At 40.6% G+C, this 23,884-nt stretch overlaps 1 protein-coding gene across 6 annotated transcripts in view; it reads left to right on the forward strand.

Moving 5' to 3' along the window:
• The window catches only part of LOC123961804 (voltage-dependent calcium channel subunit alpha-2/delta-4-like), a 160,933-nt gene that overhangs the window by 92,789 nt on the left and 44,260 nt on the right, over positions 1–23,884 (forward strand). For all 6 annotated transcript variants that reach the window (XM_046037511.1, XM_046037513.1, XM_046037517.1 and 3 more), the window contains 21 exons: positions 1,283–1,343; positions 5,717–5,867; positions 6,461–6,535; positions 7,823–7,912; positions 8,487–8,600; positions 9,520–9,598; positions 9,679–9,812; positions 10,061–10,078; positions 11,783–11,860; positions 12,556–12,636; positions 12,752–12,826; positions 13,045–13,131; positions 15,208–15,279; positions 16,410–16,471; positions 17,892–17,959; positions 18,193–18,238; positions 18,493–18,590; positions 18,762–18,852; positions 19,281–19,373; positions 20,771–20,892; positions 20,998–21,066. In XM_046037511.1, coding sequence (XP_045893467.1) covers positions 1,283–1,343; positions 5,717–5,867; positions 6,461–6,535; positions 7,823–7,912; positions 8,487–8,600; positions 9,520–9,598; positions 9,679–9,812; positions 10,061–10,078; positions 11,783–11,860; positions 12,556–12,636; positions 12,752–12,826; positions 13,045–13,131; positions 15,208–15,279; positions 16,410–16,471; positions 17,892–17,959; positions 18,193–18,238; positions 18,493–18,590; positions 18,762–18,852; positions 19,281–19,373; positions 20,771–20,892; positions 20,998–21,066 — 1,764 coding nt within the window. The remainder of the gene's footprint in view (positions 1–1,282; positions 1,344–5,716; positions 5,868–6,460; positions 6,536–7,822; positions 7,913–8,486; positions 8,601–9,519; positions 9,599–9,678; positions 9,813–10,060; positions 10,079–11,782; positions 11,861–12,555; positions 12,637–12,751; positions 12,827–13,044; positions 13,132–15,207; positions 15,280–16,409; positions 16,472–17,891; positions 17,960–18,192; positions 18,239–18,492; positions 18,591–18,761; positions 18,853–19,280; positions 19,374–20,770; positions 20,893–20,997; positions 21,067–23,884) is intronic.

The following is a 23,884-nucleotide window of genomic DNA, read 5'->3' on the forward strand; positions in this document are numbered from 1 at the left end:
GTTTTTATCAACTTAGAAATATAGCAAAAATTCGATCTATGTTAACTTTTAAGGACACCGAGACCATTTTACACGCCTTCATCTCATCACGCCTGGATTATTGCAACAGCCTTTTCACCTGTTTAACCCAAAAATCTACTGATCGACTCCAGACTGTCCAGAACTCAGCTGCCAGGCTTTTAACCAGAACAAAGAAATATGACCACATTACTCCTATTTTAGCTTCATTACACTGGCTCCCAGTATGTTTTAGAATTGACTTTAAAATTCTATTGATCATTTTTAAAGCTCTTCATGGCCTCTCGCCTTGTTATATTTCTGACCTTTTAGTCCCATACGCACCAGCACGTACCTTGAGATCCTCGGGCAGAGGTCTGTTGTCTGTTCCAGAGTCTCGACTGAAAACTAAAGGGGACAGCGTTTGCTGTCAGGGCCCCGAGGCTCTGGAACAGCCTGCCCGAGGAAATCAGGTCGGCTGAGTCACTGAACTCTTTTAAGTCCCTTCTTTAAACATACTTTTATAGGAGAGCTTTTCCTGATCTTATTTGGCTTTATTTTATTCTATTTTACTAATTTTATATTTATCTTAAATGTGTATTTTAGTCGTTTCAATATTTCCTTGCTTTTATCTTGTTTCTGTATTATTGTCTTTACACTTGTTAAAGCACTTTGTAACTTGTTTTTGAAAAGTGCTCTACAAATAAAGAATTATTATTATTACTTTACTTTTTGGGTTTAATGATTGCGGTCAGAAGTTACCAAACACGGTGTAGCAGGCTTTTAAAAGTCCCAAGGGTTGTTTTCAGGATAGGAAATACTGCCTTTTTCATATTGAACACTCTCACCGTGAAACTCCTTACAAAAGATTCTCCGGTTAGAGGTGCTGGTACCACTTAGGGAGTATAAGTCCCTGGTGGCAGATGTCCGTAAGGATGCGTGTAGATGTTTCCCACAGGCTGGATTCTTTAAGTGCGTGTATAGGTTGTCTTGTGTCATATGTGTGTCAATGTAGCTTTTTACCTTTACCTTTCTTAGCCAGGTCTACACTAAAAACTAAATAGCATAAAACTTTATTCAACTCTACTTCTGTTTCAACAGATTATGTGGACTAAAAATAAAAAATGCGTTGTGGGTTATTTTCTAATATATAGGCCACAGAATATATTGAAATGTTCAGTGTGGTAGATGTTGATGTATCTCTGCGTGTTTCCAGCTTTTAATATTATCAGTATTAGGAAGGTAAAGTGCTGTGAACTTACTGACTGTCTCGTGTCTCTGTCAGGTATTAAATGGACTCCGGACTCAAACGGTGTGGCAGCTTTTGACTGCAGGAACAGAAACTGGTGAGTTCAGATCACACATCCTCACATCCTCATGCTCCCCTCAAGGTGAACTGTAATAACTTTGGTTTGTAACCAGATATCTTCCAAACTAACAACATCCCCATCAGCCTCAACTGCTCTTTATGTTTAGTGCTAATTAGTAAATGTTAGCATGGGAACACGCACTCTGAATCTAGTAAACATTTTACCAGCTAATCATCAGTATGTTAGCATTAAGATAAGAGAAGCTGTTGCTTTATTGATCCCTCGTTGGGATAATTTAAGTTGACACAGCAGCACAGGGGAATGTTGTGCAAAGATTAAAAGACATAATAAAAAACAATAAGAGCTGGAATTATGATGAGATCAGAATCAAATATAAAATATACACACTATATGCAATTGAAAATAAAATATGGTATCCGCTGTGTATATCTGTACATGTGCGATGTGCAAAAGTTTAAGAGTCTCTATCAGCAGAGCTGGGAGGTACTGGGTGCTGAGGCGTGGGGCTGGTGCACGCATTGAAGGACCTGAACCTCCACAGGAAGAACAGCCTGCTCTGTCCTATCCTGTTGAGGGCCTCCGTGTTTGTCCAGTTTGTTGTTTGGTTGCATCTCCAGGAACTTGTGGGAAGTCCACCACCAGTTCCTTGGTTTTCCTGTGTTGAGCTGGAGGTGGTTGCTGTTCTCGATTAGGCCTCTGTACTCCACCCTGTCATCTCTGATACAGACGACGATGGAGGAGTCATCCAAGAACTTCTGGAGGCAAAAGTCAGAGGTGTAGAGAGCGAACAGAAACCGTGACGGTACAGTTGCTTGGGGTCTGCTAGTGTTGCTCGTCACCATGTCTGACAAGCAGCCATGTGGCCTGACGTACTACGGTCTGTGAGGTAGTCTGTGATCCAGGGCCACGAGGTCCTGATCCACCTGCTTCCCAGGAAAGCTTCTCTGCCACCCAGAGAGGCTGAGCAGTTTCCCTTTCCTGTAAAAACTACATTTAGAACAGGCTGACATGAAAGCTGTTCCGTATGTGAGCCATACTACCTTTTATTAATAAAATAGATTACAGTCTCAACGACTTAACATGAAAACAATTGCACATCAATAAATATTTGCTTCAGGAAGGTGCAACTGTAAACAGATGGCTGAAAGAGAATAAGTGTTGGCTCTGTGTATTTTACTTTAACAACAGAATCTGCCCTTTAACTACATTCGATGTAGCATATTCACATCTAGTTTATCCCTGTATCAGCACTCTTTGCTAATACCCAAAACTACGAAAAACCATTTCTCAACCACCAGCTGGCTCTAAAACATGCCATCTACGATAACGTTACAGCGTGTTTTTTTAAACAATGTGTAGGCGTAGACAGGCGTAGACAGGCGTAGACAGGCGTAGACAGGCGTAGACAGGCGTAGACAGGCATCTGCGACGCAAACAGCATTGTTCACATACTTGTCTGCGTACTTTACGTGTACCTGGAGGATTAAATGTGTATCCACTGGGGGAGCAGATAAGGGCCGGATTATCTTCCTTGACGACCTCCAATTTTGCACATCGTAAAGAAACTGAAGATAGCGACACTAGAGGATGTCATGATTTTAAAGAGACATCATAACTATCTCGGTAATAGCGGACTAGCTCCTGGAGTTTTAATGTAAACAACGCGTGGCAGCCATCTTGCGTAAGCGAACGCATAGTTAAAAGCAAGTATGTCCAGGGCTTATTACTACAAGATTGTCTACAACAAGGATTTGCAACTTTGAGATTTCATTTAACTAACGTTATAGTATTTGTCCAGTTAAAGTATAACCTGGCCGTTACGGCTCTGACTACAACGTTTCACATCTACAACGTCACACAAAGACGAGCTACAGGAAGCCGTGTTAGATTCTTGTTCAGCTCACGTTTATTTACACGTCGACTTTGGTTTAATAATTTCAGACACGCTGGCTGTAACTGCAGACAGGCGGCTCGCAGATATGTATTTAGAATATGTCAGAAACGATAGTTTAACGGCTCATTAAGGTTAGTGCTCCGATAAACACGGCATCAGCTTTGTGGCTAATTTAGCAACGGGCAGTATTAGCACGTGATTTTAGAGACTATGTAGAAGTGGTGAACTAGGGCTAAATATTCAGAAATAAATCTACAATCACGTTAATTGTTTTCTTTTGTGGTTTTTCTGTTGCAGTAGTGTTGTTAACAATACTCAACTCATGACATGAGTGAAGGATCTGTTTCTTTATCAATAGTCATATATCTGCTGTCATAAGCGCCGATTCGATTAAATACAATTTTCTCATATCGGCCGATATATCGGTCGGGCTCTAGTGTCAACCTTGAAGCCACGCTACTTCCTCCTTTATCTCTGAGATTATTCACTCGACTACAAGGAGTCACAAAACAACTATTGACGTGCTCTGCTGGATTTAAATGAAGCTTAGACGTCGTGTTGGAAGGAACCTATTGAACTGTGTTGTTTTTTTTTTTACAGATATAAATTATATACTTTTCTGCTCTGCTGAGAACACTGAGACAGATGGGTTGCTAAGTTTATTCGGTTGATAAAGCTGTGATCTCGCCAGCAGAACTGGAAACATGGACATAAAGTCCAGAAAGAAAAGAGGCTGGAAGCCACTAGATAATACTGTGAATTTCTCTGTTTGTATGTTTTACAAAAGACTACTACAATATATTTTACTGCCTTCAGCTCCCAACACCACTAAACCAGCTTCAGTTGTGGCATAAAGAATATCCTCTTTAAAAATACAATACGCTGCGATTCTGTGTTTGTTAATCCTCAGCATATTAAAACAGACAAATCCTTCTGGTACAAAAAATGCGTCTGCCTGAAAATACATCAATCACAAATGCTGCTGAAGTTCAACTTCTTTACTGTCAACTCATGCTCCCTCCAACAGTGCCCTTACAGATATGTATGAACAAGTGACATAAGCAGCAGCTAAAATATAGGAATAAATATACTAGAATATTAAATACAATATAATCTTGTGGTAGACAGGTGTACAGTAAGAGTTAAATGTATAAATTGTAAACGGGTTTTGCAGTAATGTAGTAAATATATATGCAAACAGGTTGTAGACAGGTGGTAAATATAGTAAATATATATGCTGAGATGGATAAACAGCCTAAAAGCAGGTTGTAAAATGAATATTTATATATAGTATAAGTGTATCTTCTATTTTTCTGAGATGTAAAGACACTTAACTTGATAAATTACAAACTACAACCCTGAAATTGACCATCAAGTTATATCAAGGCCTCTGACATTAACAACTTCCCAAAATTGATGGTGACAAGTGTTGTTTTCCACCTTCTGTCCATTAACCACACGAAATTTAGTACAAATTTCAAAAATGGAGGAAATCCCTTTGTAAGGCTGAGTTTCAGTCGTACTGTTGGTTGTTTGTCAGCTGAGCAGCGGCCAGAGTCCTGATCCTCTGGAAAAGACGATAAGCTGCTCCTTAGCCGGGTCATTGCGGCCCACATGGCACCATATGTGACTGTTCATGCATTTCTAAATAATACCAGAGAGCTGCATATGTCCCTGAACGCCTCGCCAGGCTGCATTAATGCAGCGGAGCTGGAAAATCCAGTTGTAGTGGTAAAGCAAGGTATATACTGTATAACTCTGATCTGATTAGAAACAAAGGGATTGGTGCTTTACATGATATATTAAGAGCTGTAAATATCTGTCCATATATTTTAAGTCAATGTGGCTCAGTGGATCAACATACACAACAACTGTAAGGTTTTACGTGTTTAATGTTTTTAGTCAATAACATGACACAGAATAATTAATATGAATCAATCGTTTAAAAATAATTTAATAAACAGTATTTTTATTATAATTATTTTCACAGTTTCATTGGAGTTCTTCTTTATTTCATATCAATATTAATTTAAAATTAAGCTCTCTGTTATTGCACCTGGTAGTCAAGGGCAGAGGTGATATGAAATATCACAAAATAATAATGTTTGAATGGACTGATGATGGTTAAGTTTACTCAGTTGTTTGTGATTTAGTAAAAATGCATTTGTTATTGTGAGTTTGATGCCTGATGGTCTCTTTACGTAGTGCAGACGGTCTGCAGAAGTTTCTTGTACACCAATTTGTTATTTGAAACTGTCCTTTTTAAAAGCCTGTTTTTCTTTCATAGCTGCCTTTTTTTAGCTTTAGTAACAGTTGCTTAGCGGAGAGGCTGGCAGCGTGTGATTGGGTAAGGGTACTGGCGACAACACGTCTGTAATGAAAAGTAACATAATGAAGTAAACAATTGAAATAGGTCTAAAACGTGTAGTATGAGTAAATGTTGTAGTTATGTGAATAAAGGATCTGTGAGTGTCTTCTGTCATCCCGTATTCAGGTACATCCAGGCAGCCACGTCTCCGAAAGACATCATCATCATGGTGGACATCAGCGGCAGCATGAAGGGGCTGAAGATGACCATCGCCAAACACACCATCAACACCATCCTGGACACGCTGGGAGAGAACGACTTTGTCAACGTCATCGCTGTGAGAAAAACACACACATATTTCAACGACCAAACACAGTGTCACATTATATAAACCGGGATTTTACTGTTGTAGTTTGTATTGGATTAGATTATTTTCATTACAGATTAATCTGCTGAGCATTTTCTCCATTAACTGATTATTATTAGAATAATTAAAAGTAAAAAAAAACAGCAAATCTTCCAATTTGAGAAACTGGAACCATGAAATGTTTTACAAGAAAAGTTACGCTTATCAAAGATTAATTTATTCGATTAATTGTTTCAGCTGTATTTGTATAAACTGTCAGGTAGTTTAATTTATAACAAAGATTTTTAGAAGCTCTTTGTGTGTGTTGTGTGCAAAATCTTTATCTTACATGTGTAGAAGTATAAAGTTGGAAATAAAAAAGTAGAAGTACCTCAAATGTGTACTTTAGTACAGTTCTTGAGTATAAATATACTTAGTTATATTCCCCCACTACATTACATGCATTGGAAGGTCCTAGTCCTGCTTGTGACTGACGGTGTGAAGGCTCTGGTGCTGTTACCGGTGCAGGGATTTGAACCAGCGACTGCTTGTTTGCTCATGAACCTGTGTCCTCCTGTGTGCAGTATACTGACTACGTTCGGTACGTGGAGCCGTGCTTCAAGGGAACTCTGGTCCAGGCCGATTTGGACAACAGAGAGGTAAGACCATTATGTGCTTCATGGAGGCTTAAAGAGCTGACGAGGCATCTGAGCAACACACGCACACGCACATGCACCCGCGCACACACACACACACACACACACACAGGGGAATACCCTCAACACCACTGTCAGATCAAGCACTTGGCCTACTTTTTGGCACAGCAGGTCAACTCAGGGCTGTGTGTGTGTGTGTGTGTGTGTGTGAGTGTTTTTGTACAGTACATTTAACTTTGTGAGGATCAACATGAGTTTGAGAACTGTAGAGTGCTCATGTTTTGTTTTTATGAGGGAGAGTGAGGACATTTTGGCCTGCTCTAACACCTTTAAAGAGCTTTGTGAGGGTTAAGACTTAGTTTTAGGGCTACTTTGGTCAGTTCACCCGCTGGGACTACTTTCTGTTAAAGAAGAAGTCACAGTGACGTCTGTGAGCGTCCAGATCAGGGGTTTGTCTGAGACTGAGACATAGCTTAGTTTACTTACTTATGTTATTTGCACCCATACACACTCAACAAATGAGCCAAGACAGCCTAATATTGCTGTTTGACATGACTTCAGTCCAGGGGTGGAAATTAACTTCTTGGCTCACCTGCCAATGGGACTAGTAGATTAAAAAATCCACCGGCCAAACATATTTTTTACCTGCCAAAATAATAACATATCTTTTTATGTCACGTAAACATTTGTTTCAGTACTTTCAATTGAGATAATAAGGTATTCTGTCAAATACAAGCTTAAAAAAGACACCAGATTGAAATTTGAAGCAACATTTATTTATTGCTATTAAGTGTACTTTAGACATAACGGTAAATTGTTTTTATAAACTTATAAGATGCTTATTAATCATTCAACTTAAATCTGATCATTGCTCACTCTTATTCATGCTTTATCATTCAACTTAAACCTCATTAATACATTTTTTTGATGCTCTGCTTCAGCCTCAGTTTTGCCCTCCCAAATACATAAAAAGAGGTCTGTCCGAAGGCATTTAGTGTGTGACTCTGGTAAAGTAGGAAAGACTGCTGTTTCTCTGAATCTCTTTAACCAAATCACACACATTTAGGATATTCTGTGTGATTTCCTTTCGATTACTAATGTAATATCTTTTCACTGAGACACAGAACAGACACACTGCTCAATTTTCACAAATTATGTTTTTCAGTTCTAATTACCATTGACCTCCATTGATGTGGGGGAGACAAATATCTGAAAGCCTGGACAAATAAAACCATCTTTATCACAACACAATCTGTTGATGAAGGATATTAATGTGTTTCTCTCTCTCAGCACTTTAAGGTGCTGGTGGAGGAACTGCATGTTAAAGGAGAAGCGAAGATCAAGAATGCTATGAAGGAATCCTTCAAAATCCTCAATGAGGTTTGTGTCTCTTTATGACTGAAAAAAAGACTGAAAATGAAAATAAACTCTCTTATTAAAACAAAACAAAATAACGTTGAAGCTCTGTGTGATTACGTTTATAAAATATTAACTTAATTTGTTACCACTGTTGCTGTTTGGGTTAATTAACTGATAAGAGCTCTTCTCAGATCGACATTTCTGTATTATAAATTCTTTATTCTAAAATCCCATGAGCTGTAAGCTGTAATCATCAAGACAAAAACAAAAACATGCTTCAAATAATTAATAATGAATCTAGAATATATGAAAGTTTTACTTTTTTAAATTAAATTTACGATATTCATGGAGATGCACTTGACAAATTTGCGTTCACTATAACCAGTTGACAGACAGTGAACCAGTGGGATTTGTGTCATACTGACACTAATTCTAAGAATAAATCATAAATCCTGAGTTGCATGTGATGCAGAGGACACTTAACAATCACTGTAATACCTGTGGGAGTATACACGGTTCCAGTATTGTGTGCTGAATCAAGTTGGACTGGAGTCATTTGAAGTCGTTGCTCTGTATGAACTCTGTTTGGTTGCAGGCGAGGTCGAACGGTCAGGGCAGCATGTGTAACCAGGCCATCATGCTGATCACAGACGGAGCCATGGAGGACTTTGAGTCTGTCTTTGAGGAGGAGAACTGGCCTGAGCGCAGGGTGAGAAACGGGGAAGGAGATCCTCGCAAGATAAGCTAACTTTCATCAATGAAATCTTTAGCGTGAGCACGCCTGAATGTTTGTGTGAAGATTACTGTATGTTATCACAAAGTTCTGTTATTACTGATCCAGTTAATTTGATGCTTATATGGCAAAAGTTTGTTGGAATAATGTCATTAAGACAGAGAAGTATCACGTGCAGAAAAACTTTACAAGTAAATGTCCTGGAACAAAACTCCTGTATCTTAAACAGCTCAAACGACTGGACCTAAATTGCGTCGTCATTCTACTAATTGTTGCTTTAAAGAATGAGAAGAGTCACAAGCCTGACTTGGTCCTGGGAGAGAGGGGAGTAACACAAGGCTGGATGAAGAATATGTGGAGTCAGTCTGTTCAGTTTCAGTCTATTATTGACAGATTGTAGCTTAAATGCAGCATCAGAGAGAGTTCAGCCCTGAGTACAAATAAAAAAATCACAATACTAAATAAAATACCCAAATAGAAAAGTTTCAATCCTAAACCTGACCCCCTATCAAGGCATAAAAAGAAAAGGGAATGGCAGCTCTCCCCTACTGGGCTTCATGGCGACAAGTTAAAGGTTGTTGTTAAGACACAAAAAAAAATAGTAAAAGAGTAACTTAAAATAATTAATTGATTAACTGGAATCTAACAGCAAAATTACTTTCTTTCTGATAGTCTCTCATAGCCAGACCTCTCACCACACTTTTATCACTGGAGAAAGGTCTGGCTGAGCACATTATCACCTACGTATGGGGGAAAAGTCCTCTATCTTGTTTGTATCTCTTTAAACCAATCACAATCATCTTGGTATGCAGCGACGGTGCACTGCACCCTTGCAAAATAGTGTGTGTGTGTGTGTGTAGCAGGAAGCACCACATCAGTGTGTTTCTCTGTTCAGGTACGAGTCTTCACCTACCTGATCGGCAGAGAGATGACCTTTGCTCGAAACACCAAGTGGATCGCCTGCAACAACAAAGGTCAGTGGCCTGTGTGTGTGTGTGTGTGTTCACCGGTGTTTCTTTGCATGCATGCAGTCAGTTACTGTGTGTTTTCTCAGGTTACTACACACACATCTCCACACTGGCCGACGTGCAGGAGAACGTCATGGAATACCTGCACGTGCTCAGCCGACCGATGGTCATCAACCACGACCACGACATCATTTGGACGGAGGCCTACATGGACACTGTGGTGAGCCGAGCCGGCCAATCAGAGAGCTTAAAGGAGCAGTTCAGTATTTAGACAAGGGATTCATATTTTAGGCATCTTCCTTAATTGTATCAGATACGGTATATTGGGATGAACTACTCCTTTAAGTCAACATACTGTATAATCATCATCATCGTCACTTCACCTTCATCTGTCTGTCTGCTTCCTCCCCTGTGTTTCGGCTCATTCTCCCATGATCCTCTGGGCCTTCCTTTCCATTGCTCCGACAGCTTCCCAACACCAAGGAGGTAAAGAAAAATTAGAAGTTGTTGTTTTAGATAAATAGTCAGGTCTTCTTGCAGGAGTCAACATGGAGAACGGTTCTCAAACTGTTTGTCTCCAGGTGCCCTCAAAGTAGTTTTAATACTGAGATTTTTATTTTTTTAACTGTTATTTAACCAGGCAAGTTAATAAGAACAAATTCTTATTCACAACCACGACATGGCAAGAGGAAGACATCCTCTTGAAGGGAAGGATACACGGGTTATAAATCAGATAAATGAGACATAATGTAAAAATAACAAAACACAAACAAACTTCACAATGGGATACAAGGCAAGGGCAACATATGATCAAATAGGACCGTGGTGACAGCAGTATGGACAACTAGTTAAAAAGTTGAATTAGAAAAACAGGCCATAAGGAGCTTTAAAAATTAAAACACATGGCACACGTTGTTAAAAGGATTAGGTTGTTAAACAACTGCAGACATCTGAACAAATATCCACTAGAGATTTCCTGAAAGCAGATAGTGAGTGTGAAATTGATAAAATATACATAGTACATTCTTCACACTTCATTTAAGGGAAGAGACATGTCTTCCTCCAAGGTTTTAGGAAGGTTTGAGCCTTTGGCAGGAGAGATGTCACTCCTGAGTGACAACAGCAAGTAAAAAGTAAAAAGATCCCCCCAGACATGTAAAACATACACATTGTTAGTTTGGAACAGTAACGTGTGTCGGCTAAAGTATAATTTACACATCTTCTCCTACTAGCACATTAGAAATTCCTAGGATTGTGCAAATTTCTGTCAATATCTGAAGTTTTCCTGGTGGACACAAGATGTCCAGTCTCAGTGTAATGAATGTGCACTGGCAGCTTAAGGTTTCTACATCACATATGAGGCTTCCGAACTATTTGTGATGTTGTAAATCATCCTCGCAGTCCTGCAACATCTGATATTCAACAAACACAGAGAAACTTTCCACTCTCAGCAGATGAATGTGCAAACAGCCTCCTGGTGTCGAACTCTGCACAGTGAAGCTTAAACATCCACCTGTAGGAACAAGAAGAAAAGAATATTTCTGTGTGTAATAAATAAGTAGAATGCGTTTCAAAACATCAACACTGTTTCTTTATACACAAAACTACAGAAGATTCACAGGTTTTGTTTGCTTTGTTTGCTCATAACTCTATTCACGTTCTCATTATGTGCTCCCACACTTTACAGCAAGAGACACATATATTAATGTACGTTAATGACTCCCTCGAAGTTATAACATGTCCTCCTGGACTGTCCTGGCCCTTATGTTGGTTTAGATTGTAGATATTGTTTACCACCAGAGGGTTTTTAAATTTACAAAGAACTGCTGCAGTCCTGTTGCGCCACCTGGAGTTTAACCTCAGAGCTGCCAAAGTAAACATTGTTATATTAGTGTGTGTATATATAGAGAAGAATTTCCTTTTATATATATTATATTATTTAGACTTAGATGATGAAAAATATTCTTTGTATATAAAATTAAATATAGATTATAATGTGGTCCCAATACTTGTCCACCCAGCACTGTTTAGTCCAAGCAGCTGGCGTATCAGTATAGCCGTGTAGAGAAGTAATGCTATTTTAAATGTCTGTCTTTATAAATCTTTTCCTTGATCCATCGTTCATTTCAGAAAGTGTGTGTTTTTTAAAAAATGACCACAGTGTGTGCTGAATGTTTTGCCGTGTCTCAGCTGTTCACCACCAAAGCTCAGAGTCTGCTGCTGATGACCTCAGTGGCCATGCCAGTCTTCAGCAAGAAGAAGGAAACGGTCAGTGTCGACTTGAACGCTCATTTATTTAAAAATGAAGTACAACATGTCACATTAACCTTGTTTTCTTGGCTTAGTTCTTATGATGGCTATGTTGCTTTGTCTTAATTTGGTCCAGAGGGAAATATCTCAGATTAGATTTACATTTCTGCTGCCCAGAGGATGAATCCTAATGACTGGTGACTTTTTATCTAAAGCAACCAGCAGGTCAAAGTGTTTGTCCAACACTTCATGACCTCCAAAACTTTCCACCTCAATTCCCATGAGCCTCGCACGGAAAACATGCAAAACATCTAGAATCCAAATTGTACATATTTTAAACCAGCTGACATTAGATAAAGGTTTAGCTAAATATTAAAGATCCCTTCAGGACACGTATTAAAAACATATATACTAATAGTCAGCTTGGAACAATAATGTGCGTCTTATATAGACGTAGATAGCAGATAGATTATTTTACTGGACAACAGGAGTGCAAGCGATGAAAACCCATCAGAGAACTAAAAAACGTTCTACCACAGGAGCAGGAAACAGACCAAAGGTGACTTGATTGTAGTTTACATTTAATATTTTACTCCACATGACAAACCTGTTGTTGTATTGTATATGTCGGTTGATTAGAGGGGAGATTTCTTCAGATGTCTAAACTCTATATAATAAAGCCGTATTAGTGACCCCGCCGCCTGTCTCTCCAGCTGTCCCATGGCATCCTGCTGGGTGTGGTCGGCTCCGACATCCCACTGATGGAGGTGATGAAGCTGGCACCCAGATACATGGTGAGCTCATTCTGCTCAATTTCTCAGATTTTATCCAGACTGAGACACAAGATAACAGATTTCACGATTAAATTTAAACGTCCCTTCCATCAGCTTTCTGTTTCTTCCTCCGCAGCTGGGAGCTCACGGCTACGCCTTCCTCATCACCAACAACGGTTACATCCTGGCTCACCCTGACCTTCGCCCTCTGGTGAGTAGCCTACTGTTTCATATTTAGCTGAAGAGCCTCAGGAGCTCTGATTTACTGCATCGCTATTTAAAGTGAGAGCTGTACTCTGACCGTGTAGCAGATGACCTGAAGGGTCCATTAAGGGGGAAAAGGTGTTAAGTATTTATGAGGACAGTTATACAGTATTTCACTACTGACACACACATGCACGCAGTAACAGGGTGTCTTCTATCCTACAGTATAAAGATGGAAAGAAACTGAAGCCAAAGCCAAACTACAATAGTGTGGATATGTCCGAGGTGGAGTGGGAGGATACAGAGGAGACGGTAACCACACACGCACACACGTTTGTTCCTCTGTGCCTGTGGGGACATTTCATTTACTGTCATTCCCTACATGTCTAACCCAAACCTTAACCTTTAATCTAATTGTAACCTGAACCTTAAAACCAGGTCTCGACCCCCAGAAAGCAGTTCTACCCGTGTGACACAAGGCCCCATCGTTTAGCGTGCATTCCACCTGGATATAAAAACATGAAACGCAAACATATTATTTTAGTGCAGACTTGAGATTGTTGGAATGACACCCTTTACATATTGTAATATCATTTTAGTCTAATTCCGGGTTCAGGCTACACAGTATCAGCCGGATAGCAGCCAGACCCAACAGGGTCATCCGAAAGGAAAATGGGTTTATCCCGTGTAATGTCATAACAGATGACAGCTGTTGCTGCCTCACGATGTCCCGACAGATAAATGTACATCTGCCACAAGAGTTTAGCTTCCACAACCTGCTCTGTGTTGTTGACCAATAGAAGTACAGAGTGCTCTTCAACTGTAAACATGGCAAAGAGAAAGAGGACTGATTATGTTGGTGATTTCTTTCTTTTTTACACTTTTCCAAACACAAGACAGCCACTATCATACACACCATTTCAGACACCGTTGTTTGTTTACATCCTTGTTACCGGCAGCCCGTTCACTCTGACATCTCTCCATGTATTGTTGCTATGGATCATGTTTGTGCATGTGTGTGTTTCAGACCTGTGTCTGTATAATAATAATAACAACAATAACTAGAACTGCAAGCAGTTATAAGCGGGATCCAAGCCTCCCGGCGCAAGCCGCCCCGCCCGGCCCCCGCGGAGGGAGCGCGAGTCGGCCCGGGCGCCCCGCCGACGTGCCGCATAAGGCCCCCGAGGTTGGTCTCGATGGGCCGTTCCAAACAGTGGCAAAACGTCCCGCCTTTGAAAATGCCATTGAAATGAATGGGATTTATTGAGAGATTTCAGCTTCGATTTTAGCGCCACCTGTGAGCGGAATTGCACCAAATTTGTCAGGTGTCATCAGGGGCCCATGGGGAAGAATTGACCCAAACTTGGTATGAATCGGACTTGTGGTCATGGAGATATAAAATTAATGTATGTGAAAGGGAGTGTTTTTTGATATACAATTAATAGCGCCACCTTTTGGCCGATTGACACCAAATGTCACACAGCCCTTCGGGAAGTCGTGCCGCATAAGATCCCCAAGTTTGGTGTTGATCGGCCATTCCAAAGCTAAGTAAAATTTGCCCTGGTTGGAAATCCCATTCATTTCAGTGGGCTTTCCCACGACCTTTCAGCTTGGATTATAGCGCCACCTTTAGGCCGAATTGCACCAAACTTGTCAGGTGTCATCAGGGGCCCATGGGGAACAATTGACCCAAATTTGGTGTCAATCGGACCTGCGGTATTGGAGATGTAAAATGCATTTAAGTCAATGGGATACATTTTTTGGTCTTTAATCTGCAATAACAGCGCCACCTATGGGAACATTAGGCTCCCCTTTGGTGGCTGGTGTCAGGGGATGCTGCTGAACAATTTGGCACAACTTTCATGTCAATGCGACTTGTGGTTATAGAGGAACGAATTTTTGGGGTTAAAAGCACCACCTAGGGGCGAGTTGCACATTAGTGGTCCAAATTTGGTGTCGATCGGCCATTCCAAAGTGAATATGACATCATTTCCTGTTAGTAGCGTTTTTCGTAAATGTTTGCTAGCATATAATTGCGACAATTTTTGTCGGATCAAAATTTCCTCTACAAACTTTCATCAGCTTGGTTCAGAGATTATCCGTGCCAAGTTTGTTGTCGATCGGACTTGCGGCTTCGGAGGAGTTAATTAAAATAAGTTTTCAGTTTTCCGCTGGTACTGGGAACGTTCCCAGCCCACTTCGGCTTGGACCCCTAATAACTGAGTGAAAAAACATTGAATTTCCCCTAACGGGATTAAGTATATTTTCTTTGCTGAGTCAAAGCAAGAATTGACTGACACTGTGACCATTTTAATAGACAAAACTCTTGTGTAGTGTGAACCCGCCAGAAGACTTTGTATTAAACTTGTTCTTGCCTCTGACTTCTAGCTGAGAACAGCCATGGTGAGGGGAGAGACTGGCAGCATCAGCCTGAACATCAGAGCATCAGTGGATAAAGGGGTGAGGAATCAAACAATCACAGTATCTTAATACAACATTATTAAGTCATTAACACATTTTAATACAAAACAGTTCCTATTTTCACAAAAAGTAGGGATGATACAATCTATCCTGGAGATTACAAAAGCAAAATAACGGCCCTGTGGGGTGGTGTAATTAAACGCATCCGCCAGATGTGTCTCGTTATTGATTTGTCCAAGGGGTGCCTGCATCATTCTGCTTTAACCACGCAAGTAGTGATGTAATTTATGTTCAACATACACGTAACACTGAGTTGTTGGTGTGAGCTGTGACAGCTGCCGTGGCTGCACAGACCGAGAGAAGAGCGCCCGTTAAGAGACACAGATAGAGAAGCCGCTCAGAGAAAATGTGAGATGGGGAAATGCAAATGCAGGTACAGATACTCACTGTCTGACTTGTTAGGGTATGTAGTATGACGTAGAGTTAGAAAACAAGTCAGAGTCTAGGAAAAACGTTTCACCTGCCTTTTGAGACTTTTTAAAACATCAAATTGACAGTAGTGTTTCCAAAATCAGTGCACACCTTTTATCATTTACTGGCAAAACAGTGGAGTACAGTACTTAAATGTATACTGCTTTTAAGTACCATTACAAGAGTACTTAATGTTGTGGTGGTATATTGTATTGAATTACACCTGTAGTTTCCCTCCAGCTCAGTACTTGGCAGTAACGCTTTGTGTTTATTTCCAAGAAGAACTCTCCCTATTGGTCTCTGTTATTGTGTGTCAGCAGGTTTTGCTTTTAAAATGTCAGTTTGTCAGGACACAGCTGATTTTTGTGAGCTAACAACTGTTTAGCTAACCGTCAGCCTAGCATTAGCATATTATCTTTACCCTCAGTGTTTATTAGATAAGACTGCTGGCTAAGTGGCTTCCTGACAGTTCAGGCTAACAGAGGTGAGTCGTGTCATTGTTTTGAACTAAAGATGACACTTTTATCAGACAGAGTGACTTATTAAATCTAGCTGATGAGACTGCGTGGATGTACAGACACAACAAGCAGCTCTGCTTACAGCCTGGATGTTTGATTAAGTGTGATGAGGACCCAGCTTTCTGATTAATGACTGAACAGTAGCGGTGATTATAATGTGGTTTTCTTCCCCTCCAACAGAAACGACCTCTGTACCTCATCAATGACTACTTCTACACAAACATCGATGAGACACCTTTCAGGTAAATCAGTGTTTTTTTCCTCAAGCCATTTTCTACTACTTTAAAGATTCGAAAAATGTTTACTTTTACCTTATGTGGAATCCCTCGCCCAACACAGCCCAGGCTTGTCTCCTCCTCATTAGTGCATCTGAAAACACAACAACCATCCAGCATTTTGGCAACGCAAAAGTGATAAACTCAAAGTAACAGTGTATCAATTGATTATTGGTTGGCAGGCAGCGGAAAATAACGTCTTTTTTTCCCTTGGAACGTTACGTCACGTAAAAACTATGAATAAACAGAATCCATCTTGACTGCGTTCGAGCACCGTTCGAGTCCACCTCCTCTAGTCCTGCGCTCACAGCTCGGAACATGGACCGACTGCCGAGTGCTTTCTAGTGCTGTGGATGTGTTTTATGCATCGTTCAAAATAACCATCTGGTTTTAGAGGTTGAAGGGTTTCTTTCTTGGCCGACATAAATCGTTTTCTGTACACATTCGAAGATAAAAGATCTACATGGTTACCAGATAGTAAAATAAGAGCAGAATTCTAGATGCAGGTTAGCAAGATGTTTTCAAACAGCAAAACAACATGTTTTATTTAAATAGCCCAATATCACAAAGCACAATTTGCCTCAGGGGGCTTTACAAATCTGTACAGCAAACAACACCCTCTGTTCTTTAGACCTTTCATTCATATAACGGGGAGGAAAAGTAAAGTGTTTATAATAACAGAAAAACTGGTGATAAATATAAATCATCACCTGTTTATTCATTGAAATACGATGAATAGGATTTTTTCTCTCAAGGTACAAGGTTGTTTATTTGTCATTATACAGCACAAGGCTGCATAATGAAATTAAATTTGGAGTTCCTTAGTGCTACACACACAACATATAATCAACTTCTTCTCTCAGGTTCACGGTCAGTGTAGCAGGGAAAAAAAAAACTCTGGTGTTTTGGTAAACTTGCATCTTTCAATTGCAGAACAGTGATTCGGGTAGAGGTTAAAGCAAACACGCACTTCATTTTGATAGTGTGTCAGTGAGAGTCACTAAATGAATATGCTGCTGAACAGATTTCCCTGATATTGTTTATAGTTGAGGGAAATTTAATTGAATTTAAATGTTTCACTCGGTGCATCTTGGTCTCATTTCAAAACATCCTCAGCAAAATAAAATTATTATAAAACTAATAATATTGGCCAGTGTATCGTTGTCAGTTTTTTGCATCACAGATATCAACTGCATAAATCCAGTACCGACCTCTACCGTCACCCCTGCACAGCGAGTTTCACCAAAAGGACTCTTTCTCACTGTTGATACATACAGGTGTATCTGTGTGATTGAACCACTAGAGGACAGAGTTTTACACAGTTTAAGATTAAACGTCCAGTCGAGGGCTTCACTGTCCGTTTCACCTTTTTACTGTGTCTCTGCAGCTTCGGCATGGTGCTGACGAGGGGTCACGGAAAGCTGATGTTTATAGGAAATGTGTCTGTGGAGGAAGGTACGATTTCCCGTAATTCAGATAACTATACTATAATCACTGATGTGTCTGACGCTGTATGTGTACAGGTCGATGTATCAAAACCAACATGTGTAGATGTGCTGAATGCTCAAAAAAAAATGCAACCACATACACGTGGACTTGGAGGCTGTTAACCGCACAAATGCTTCTCAAACTGAAGCGCAAGGACGTAAATCTGTAACTGACTGAAGTGTTTATACCTTCCTCCGCAGGCCTGCATGATCTCACCTCCCCAGACCTCAGCATCGCCTCTGAGTGGTATGTGAACAAGACATGGATGAATGAGTCAAATAGATCAGCAAATGACAAGTATTGCATTATTGTACCGTGAATTACAATTTGAGGGAGGGGTCAATAGTGAGTCCAACTAATGGAATGGAAGAAGAAAAGAGTAAAAGTCAGGACTCATGTGATTAAAGTCTTTCCCTTTTCCTAAAATCTTGAAAACATTAACCTCCCAGCAGCATGTAGGCAGGTTTCTGTGTAGCTGTTTATTCTGGTCTTTTCCTCAGGACGTACTGTGAGACGGACATCGACCCCAGCCACCGAAAATACACTCAGCTTCAAGCCGTCATCCGCTACCTGTTGGGGAAGGAACCCGACCTCGAGTGTAGGTTTCTGACACTAAAATAATAATCCTATGAAGTGTCACTCTCCATATATTTCTGAGATACTTTTTAATGACAAAATGAGAATCTGACAACATTTAACAAGTTCCTGTTCAGAGTTATGAGAGTTTATTTGACCTTGACCTAAAAGTTCCCTTTGTTTGACTGTCCAGGTGATGAGGTGTTGCTGCAGCAGACGCTGTTCGACGCCGTGGTAACGGCTCCACTAGAAGCGTACTGGAACGCCCTGATGCTCAACGACAGGTGAGACCTGAGATATTCAGCACATTTACCGTTTTATACCTGAAAGGGTCAGTTCACCCAAAAATACACAAATAAAAGAAACAAACAGTTTGAACTGGAAATAGTTTTCTGTCAAAGATAAAGGGAATAATTAATCTTCATTAGTGGCAGTGTCTTCAAAAACTCTCTGCTGTTTAAGTTTTCTCTGGTGTGACTCCCGCAAACAAAATTCTGTTCACGTTTGTGGTGTTATGAGCCATCATTGTGCAGATTTTTACTCTTAACTAACACAACTGTACGAACTGACGAATTGCCTATAAAAAAAAGAGGTTGAGAGTGAAGTCAGCTGTTGGGTCATTTAGTTTGTTTGATCTCCATGTAGCTCACTGCAGGAGAGACTAAACAAGCTGTTAGATAATTGACTTCCATCCTCTTCTGTTTGTGTGCAGGGTGGAGCCAGGAATTGAGACGGCCTTCCTCGGTACTCGTGCCGGCCTGATGAGGATTGTGAGATACGCAGGAGTGGAGGCCAGAGTGGCAAAGTAAGACTCAACCCAGGCAGTGTTCACAGGTTAAGTGTCCAGTTCACTTAAGACCAAATCTCAGAACAGTATGAACAGTCCAAGTCACATTCAGTCTGATCTTTTCCACTTTGGATTTAGGCCAATTTCATATTTGTTCCAAATCAGAAACGGGTCAGATTTTATTAAATGTGTCTGGACCGTCAGATTTGAATTCATGCGGACTCACTCTGACGTCACTCTGAACGCAAACATGGAGGACGGCTGTGAAGGAGTAAGTCAGTGTAGGGACTAGGGCTGTCCCCGACTAATGTTTTATATAGTTGAATCAGAATTGTCACGTAAAAAACGATGTAATATTCTTTGTGTGGTTCATCAATGTTGATAAATGATCCGAACGTCCGGCGAGGTGCGGACAGCTCGGCGCAACAACGGTGAAATTAAGGCTTCGTCTCTGCAGTTCCTCTTCTGCCACTCCACACTCACAACATCTAAACGCGAGGCCTCCACATGCGCACTGATGCCCCCTACCTTAAGGGTTAGGGTTACAATTCCGGATTTATTCACACACTTTAAAAACATTTATTAAAGCTTTCTTTGTTTAGTTTTTATTTAGAGCATTATATGCTGAAATGTATATTGTAATAGGTTGTATATTAACTTATTGGGAGAAAACTGGTAGTTCTATGTAAAATCAGACGTTGAGCACCTCCGTATCGCCAAAATGGCACGATCCTTGTTTAGCTGCAAAGCTTCGGCTGTGAGATTGACATCTTCGACTATTCGGGGTCAGCCCTAGGGACAATAAAAAATTTGGCTGTCTTTCTCCTCGTTCTTGTCTTCCACCTGACTTCAACTTAGAAAATAAAACTGTTTACTTCCGTACGTCCGTAGCGTTCTGCGTGTGATGTTGTATTATTCTTGTGCGCATGCGGGTCACCTTCAGGCCACAGCCAGTTCACACTGAAGTCTGATATTGGTGATATTTAAAAAAAAATAACATGTGGTCAGTCAATCAAAAAAAATCTGATCTGGACAATATATCAGCAAAAAGAAACTCAAGGAAACAAAAACCCAGTTGAAAACAAAAAACAGCTTGTTGGACAAACGCAACCAGCCTGTCTAACATACCCTGGTTTATTATTATCATGATCATTATCAGCATTATTCATTCAGGGACAGTCCCTGCCGCCTCTCGTTCATTCAGTCCATCTCACATTTGGAGCTGATCATCACAAACAGTTCACAGCTGCTGTGTTCGCCTGTGCTTCGTGACAAAGTGATCAAAATGCCACGATGCTACAGTCCAGGGACGAAATACTACAATTTTCCAGGCCTTCTAGATTAATTCACCAGTTAATTTCTGTGGTAGGTTTCAAACTGAAAATGTCATCTGAAGTTGAACTTTCACTCAACAGACGGTTTCTGACTGATGTTGATAAAGACAACCTGTACACCATCGATCACTTCCCCCTGTGGTACCGCCTGGCAGTGGAAAACACTCCTGGAAGCTTCTACTACTACCCCGTGAACGATAAAGGTCCGTCTCTTCAGCGCTCGACTTTTATTTCTGCAACAAAACAGTAGATTTTTATCATTTTCATTAGATGTGTCCCTAATCCAGGTTTAAATGTTCTCTCAACAGGAGTGAAGTACGTCATAGCGACGACAGCAGTGACGGTGTCATCTGAGGTAAAGACAGCCGTGGCCGGAGGTGAGTCACACTGCAGCAGCTCTGATTCAAAACACTCAACATTCAAGCTGTGGAGTCTTTTAAATGTGACTATGGAACTGCTGTGATATCCGGCAGGCTGTTTATCTATTCAGTCCTTTTTTTTTTTTGTGGAGTTTCAATCGGCACCATCAGACCTGCAGAAAACACTGTCACTGCTGCTGCTTCTGTAGCTCGTTGACTCATAACGGAATAAATTGTTTTTAATTGGTTAATCCATCTGTGCAGTTTCTGCTGCTTATGAGTCCAGGATGCATTAAGCTAAGTACTGAAACTGAAGTCCCTAACCTGCAGATCTTAACTGCTTGGTAACCATGGTAATAAGGGTTAGGAACTGATTTAGGAATAAGACCGTTACAGATTAAGTCAATATTCCTTTCCTAACTTAAGATAGGAAAAGTGTTTTACAGAAACTTGTTAAAATCCCAAATAAACTCTCTAACTAACTTTAGGATAACTCAAGCCGTCCTAACTTTCACTTTTCCACCAGGTAGTGTTTGCTAACTCGTTTAATCCACATGGCTGCTCTGTTATTGCTTTTATAAAATCAACAAAATGTCGACAGGCGGAACTTAACTCGATGTGTTTGACAAAACACTCACTAGTAGAAAGGCTGTAGGCGATGTAACGCTAGATAATGTCTCATATAACAAAATGTAAAGGCTTGATGTAACAAAAGGATCCTAATGCAAGTCTTTGATAGGAGGAGAACGTTAAAATCAAAAAATACATGAAAAAGATGATGACGTTAGCCCGCAGCCTTTGTTATTATTGTTGTTTGATCTTCATTATTGACCTCCTGAGATAAGTTCGGGTTTCTGCCGGGGTCAGTGAGGGAGCACGGGAGGAACCACCGGTTTTCTTCTGCTCTTTGGACACAACAGCTGCCTTTCTCTTCGTATCACTCGTCAACGGACTTATTTTCTTTTTGACAGCTGGATATGCGGCGGTGACTATGTCCGCTATTTTAGCCCATTTTCTCTCTTTAATCTTCCGAGTTAAGCGTTATGTGAATTTGGATTTCTCGACAGAGGTTTTTTTTTTGTTGTTGTTTCTGCTCTATTTTTCACTTTATGTTTCATTAAAGAAAACGACCAAAAAACAGCGATTAAAAGCCGCTTAGCTCGCGAGATGAGAAAAGTGGCATCCGTTGCTAGGTAAGAGACATAAAAGTTGATAACTGGTGTTGGATTGAGAATTTAGGTTTTCCTAACCTGAGATAAGATAGGATGAAGTAAGATAAGATGGGATTCCTAAAGTTAGTTAGGATTTGCTTCTGTAAGACATAATTGGGAAAATTCCTATCTTAACGTAAGACTTAAGATAAGGAACTTTCTGTAATACGGCCCCTGAGGAAGTACTGAACAAACTTACTGAAAATGTGATAATAATAAACAATTCTAGGCCCCATGGTCACTATTGATTTTCCATTGTGCTTTCATACTTTAGTTGGTTTGATTAAATTGCAGTATAATATAATATGTAGGGCTGGGCGATATGGACCAAGGGGGCATGTTTTTATTATTTGTAGGAACTTATCAAAAGAAGCGGTGACAATGTGAAGTGAGTGACACTTAAATATCTCCCTGGTAAATGTAAATGCTCTGTATTTGTATAGCGGCTGTCTAGTCTTTTTGACTAGACAGCCGCATCTGCATTCACCATTCATACACATTCATACACTGGTGGAACAGCCACCAGAGGCAATTCGGTTTCAGTATCTTGCCCAAGGACACTTCAACATGCAGTCTGGAGGAGCCGGGGATTGAACCGCCAACCTTCCGATTAACAGGCAACCCGCTCTACCCGCTCTCCTGAGCCACAGCCGCCCCAGCTTTAACTTTCTCCATCAGTAATAGGCTACGTTGTATAAAGTCGCCGAAAGAAAACAGGACTTGTCTTCTGGACTTTTCGTCCTACGATTCCGTTCACAGCAGCAGCTACGCCGCATGTTAGCCTTTCAAAACAAAACCAACGTGGTAGCTAACGAATTACATCTGCACTATTGTGTTCACTGTCGCTTAATCTGATCCGTGCTTGTAAAATATCCACCGTGTCGCGACGTGTAACGTAATGACTCTGTGTTTCTCTGAAAAATGCTACAATGTGCCGCTGAATATACCTGGGCGGCCCGCCAAAGTAAAGTTTAAATGTGGAAAACACTGACTGAACTGTTGTTTTTTTACAAGCCAGGTCATCACCGGCATTGTGTCTCCTTCCATGTTAGAGACTTTGTGAGTAGAGGGCTTCGTGCAGATGCACAGGGAGGATCACATGGCAGTTGCTTCAATGCATTTAGGGGTGTGGTCCTGGTCAAGACAATCTCCTGAACTCCAAACTGAATGTCAGAATTGGAAAGAAGGTGATTTAAGCAATTTTGAGCGTGGCACGGTTGTTGGTGCCAGACGGGCCGGTCTGAGTATTTCACAATCTGCTCAGTTACTGGGATTTTCACGCACAACCATTTCTAGGGTTTACAAAGAATGGTGTGAAAAGAGAAAAACATCCAGTATGCGGCAGTCCTGTGGGCGAAAATGCCTCGTTGATGCTAGAGGTCAGAGGAGAATGGGCCGACTGATTCAAGCTGATAGAAGAGCAACTTTGAAATAACCACTCGTTACAACCGAGGTATGCGGCAAAGCATTTGTGAAGCCACAACACGTACAACCTTGAGGCGGATGGGCTACAACAGCAGAAGACCCCACCGGGTACCACTCATCTCCACTACAAATAGGAAAAAGAGGCTACAATTTGCAAGAGCTCACCAAAATTGGACAGTTGAAGACTGGAAAAATGTTGC

Source organism: Micropterus dolomieu, linkage group LG22, assembly GCF_021292245.1.
Source record: "Micropterus dolomieu isolate WLL.071019.BEF.003 ecotype Adirondacks linkage group LG22, ASM2129224v1, whole genome shotgun sequence".
Classification (NCBI taxonomy): Eukaryota; Metazoa; Chordata; class Actinopteri; order Centrarchiformes; family Centrarchidae; genus Micropterus; species Micropterus dolomieu.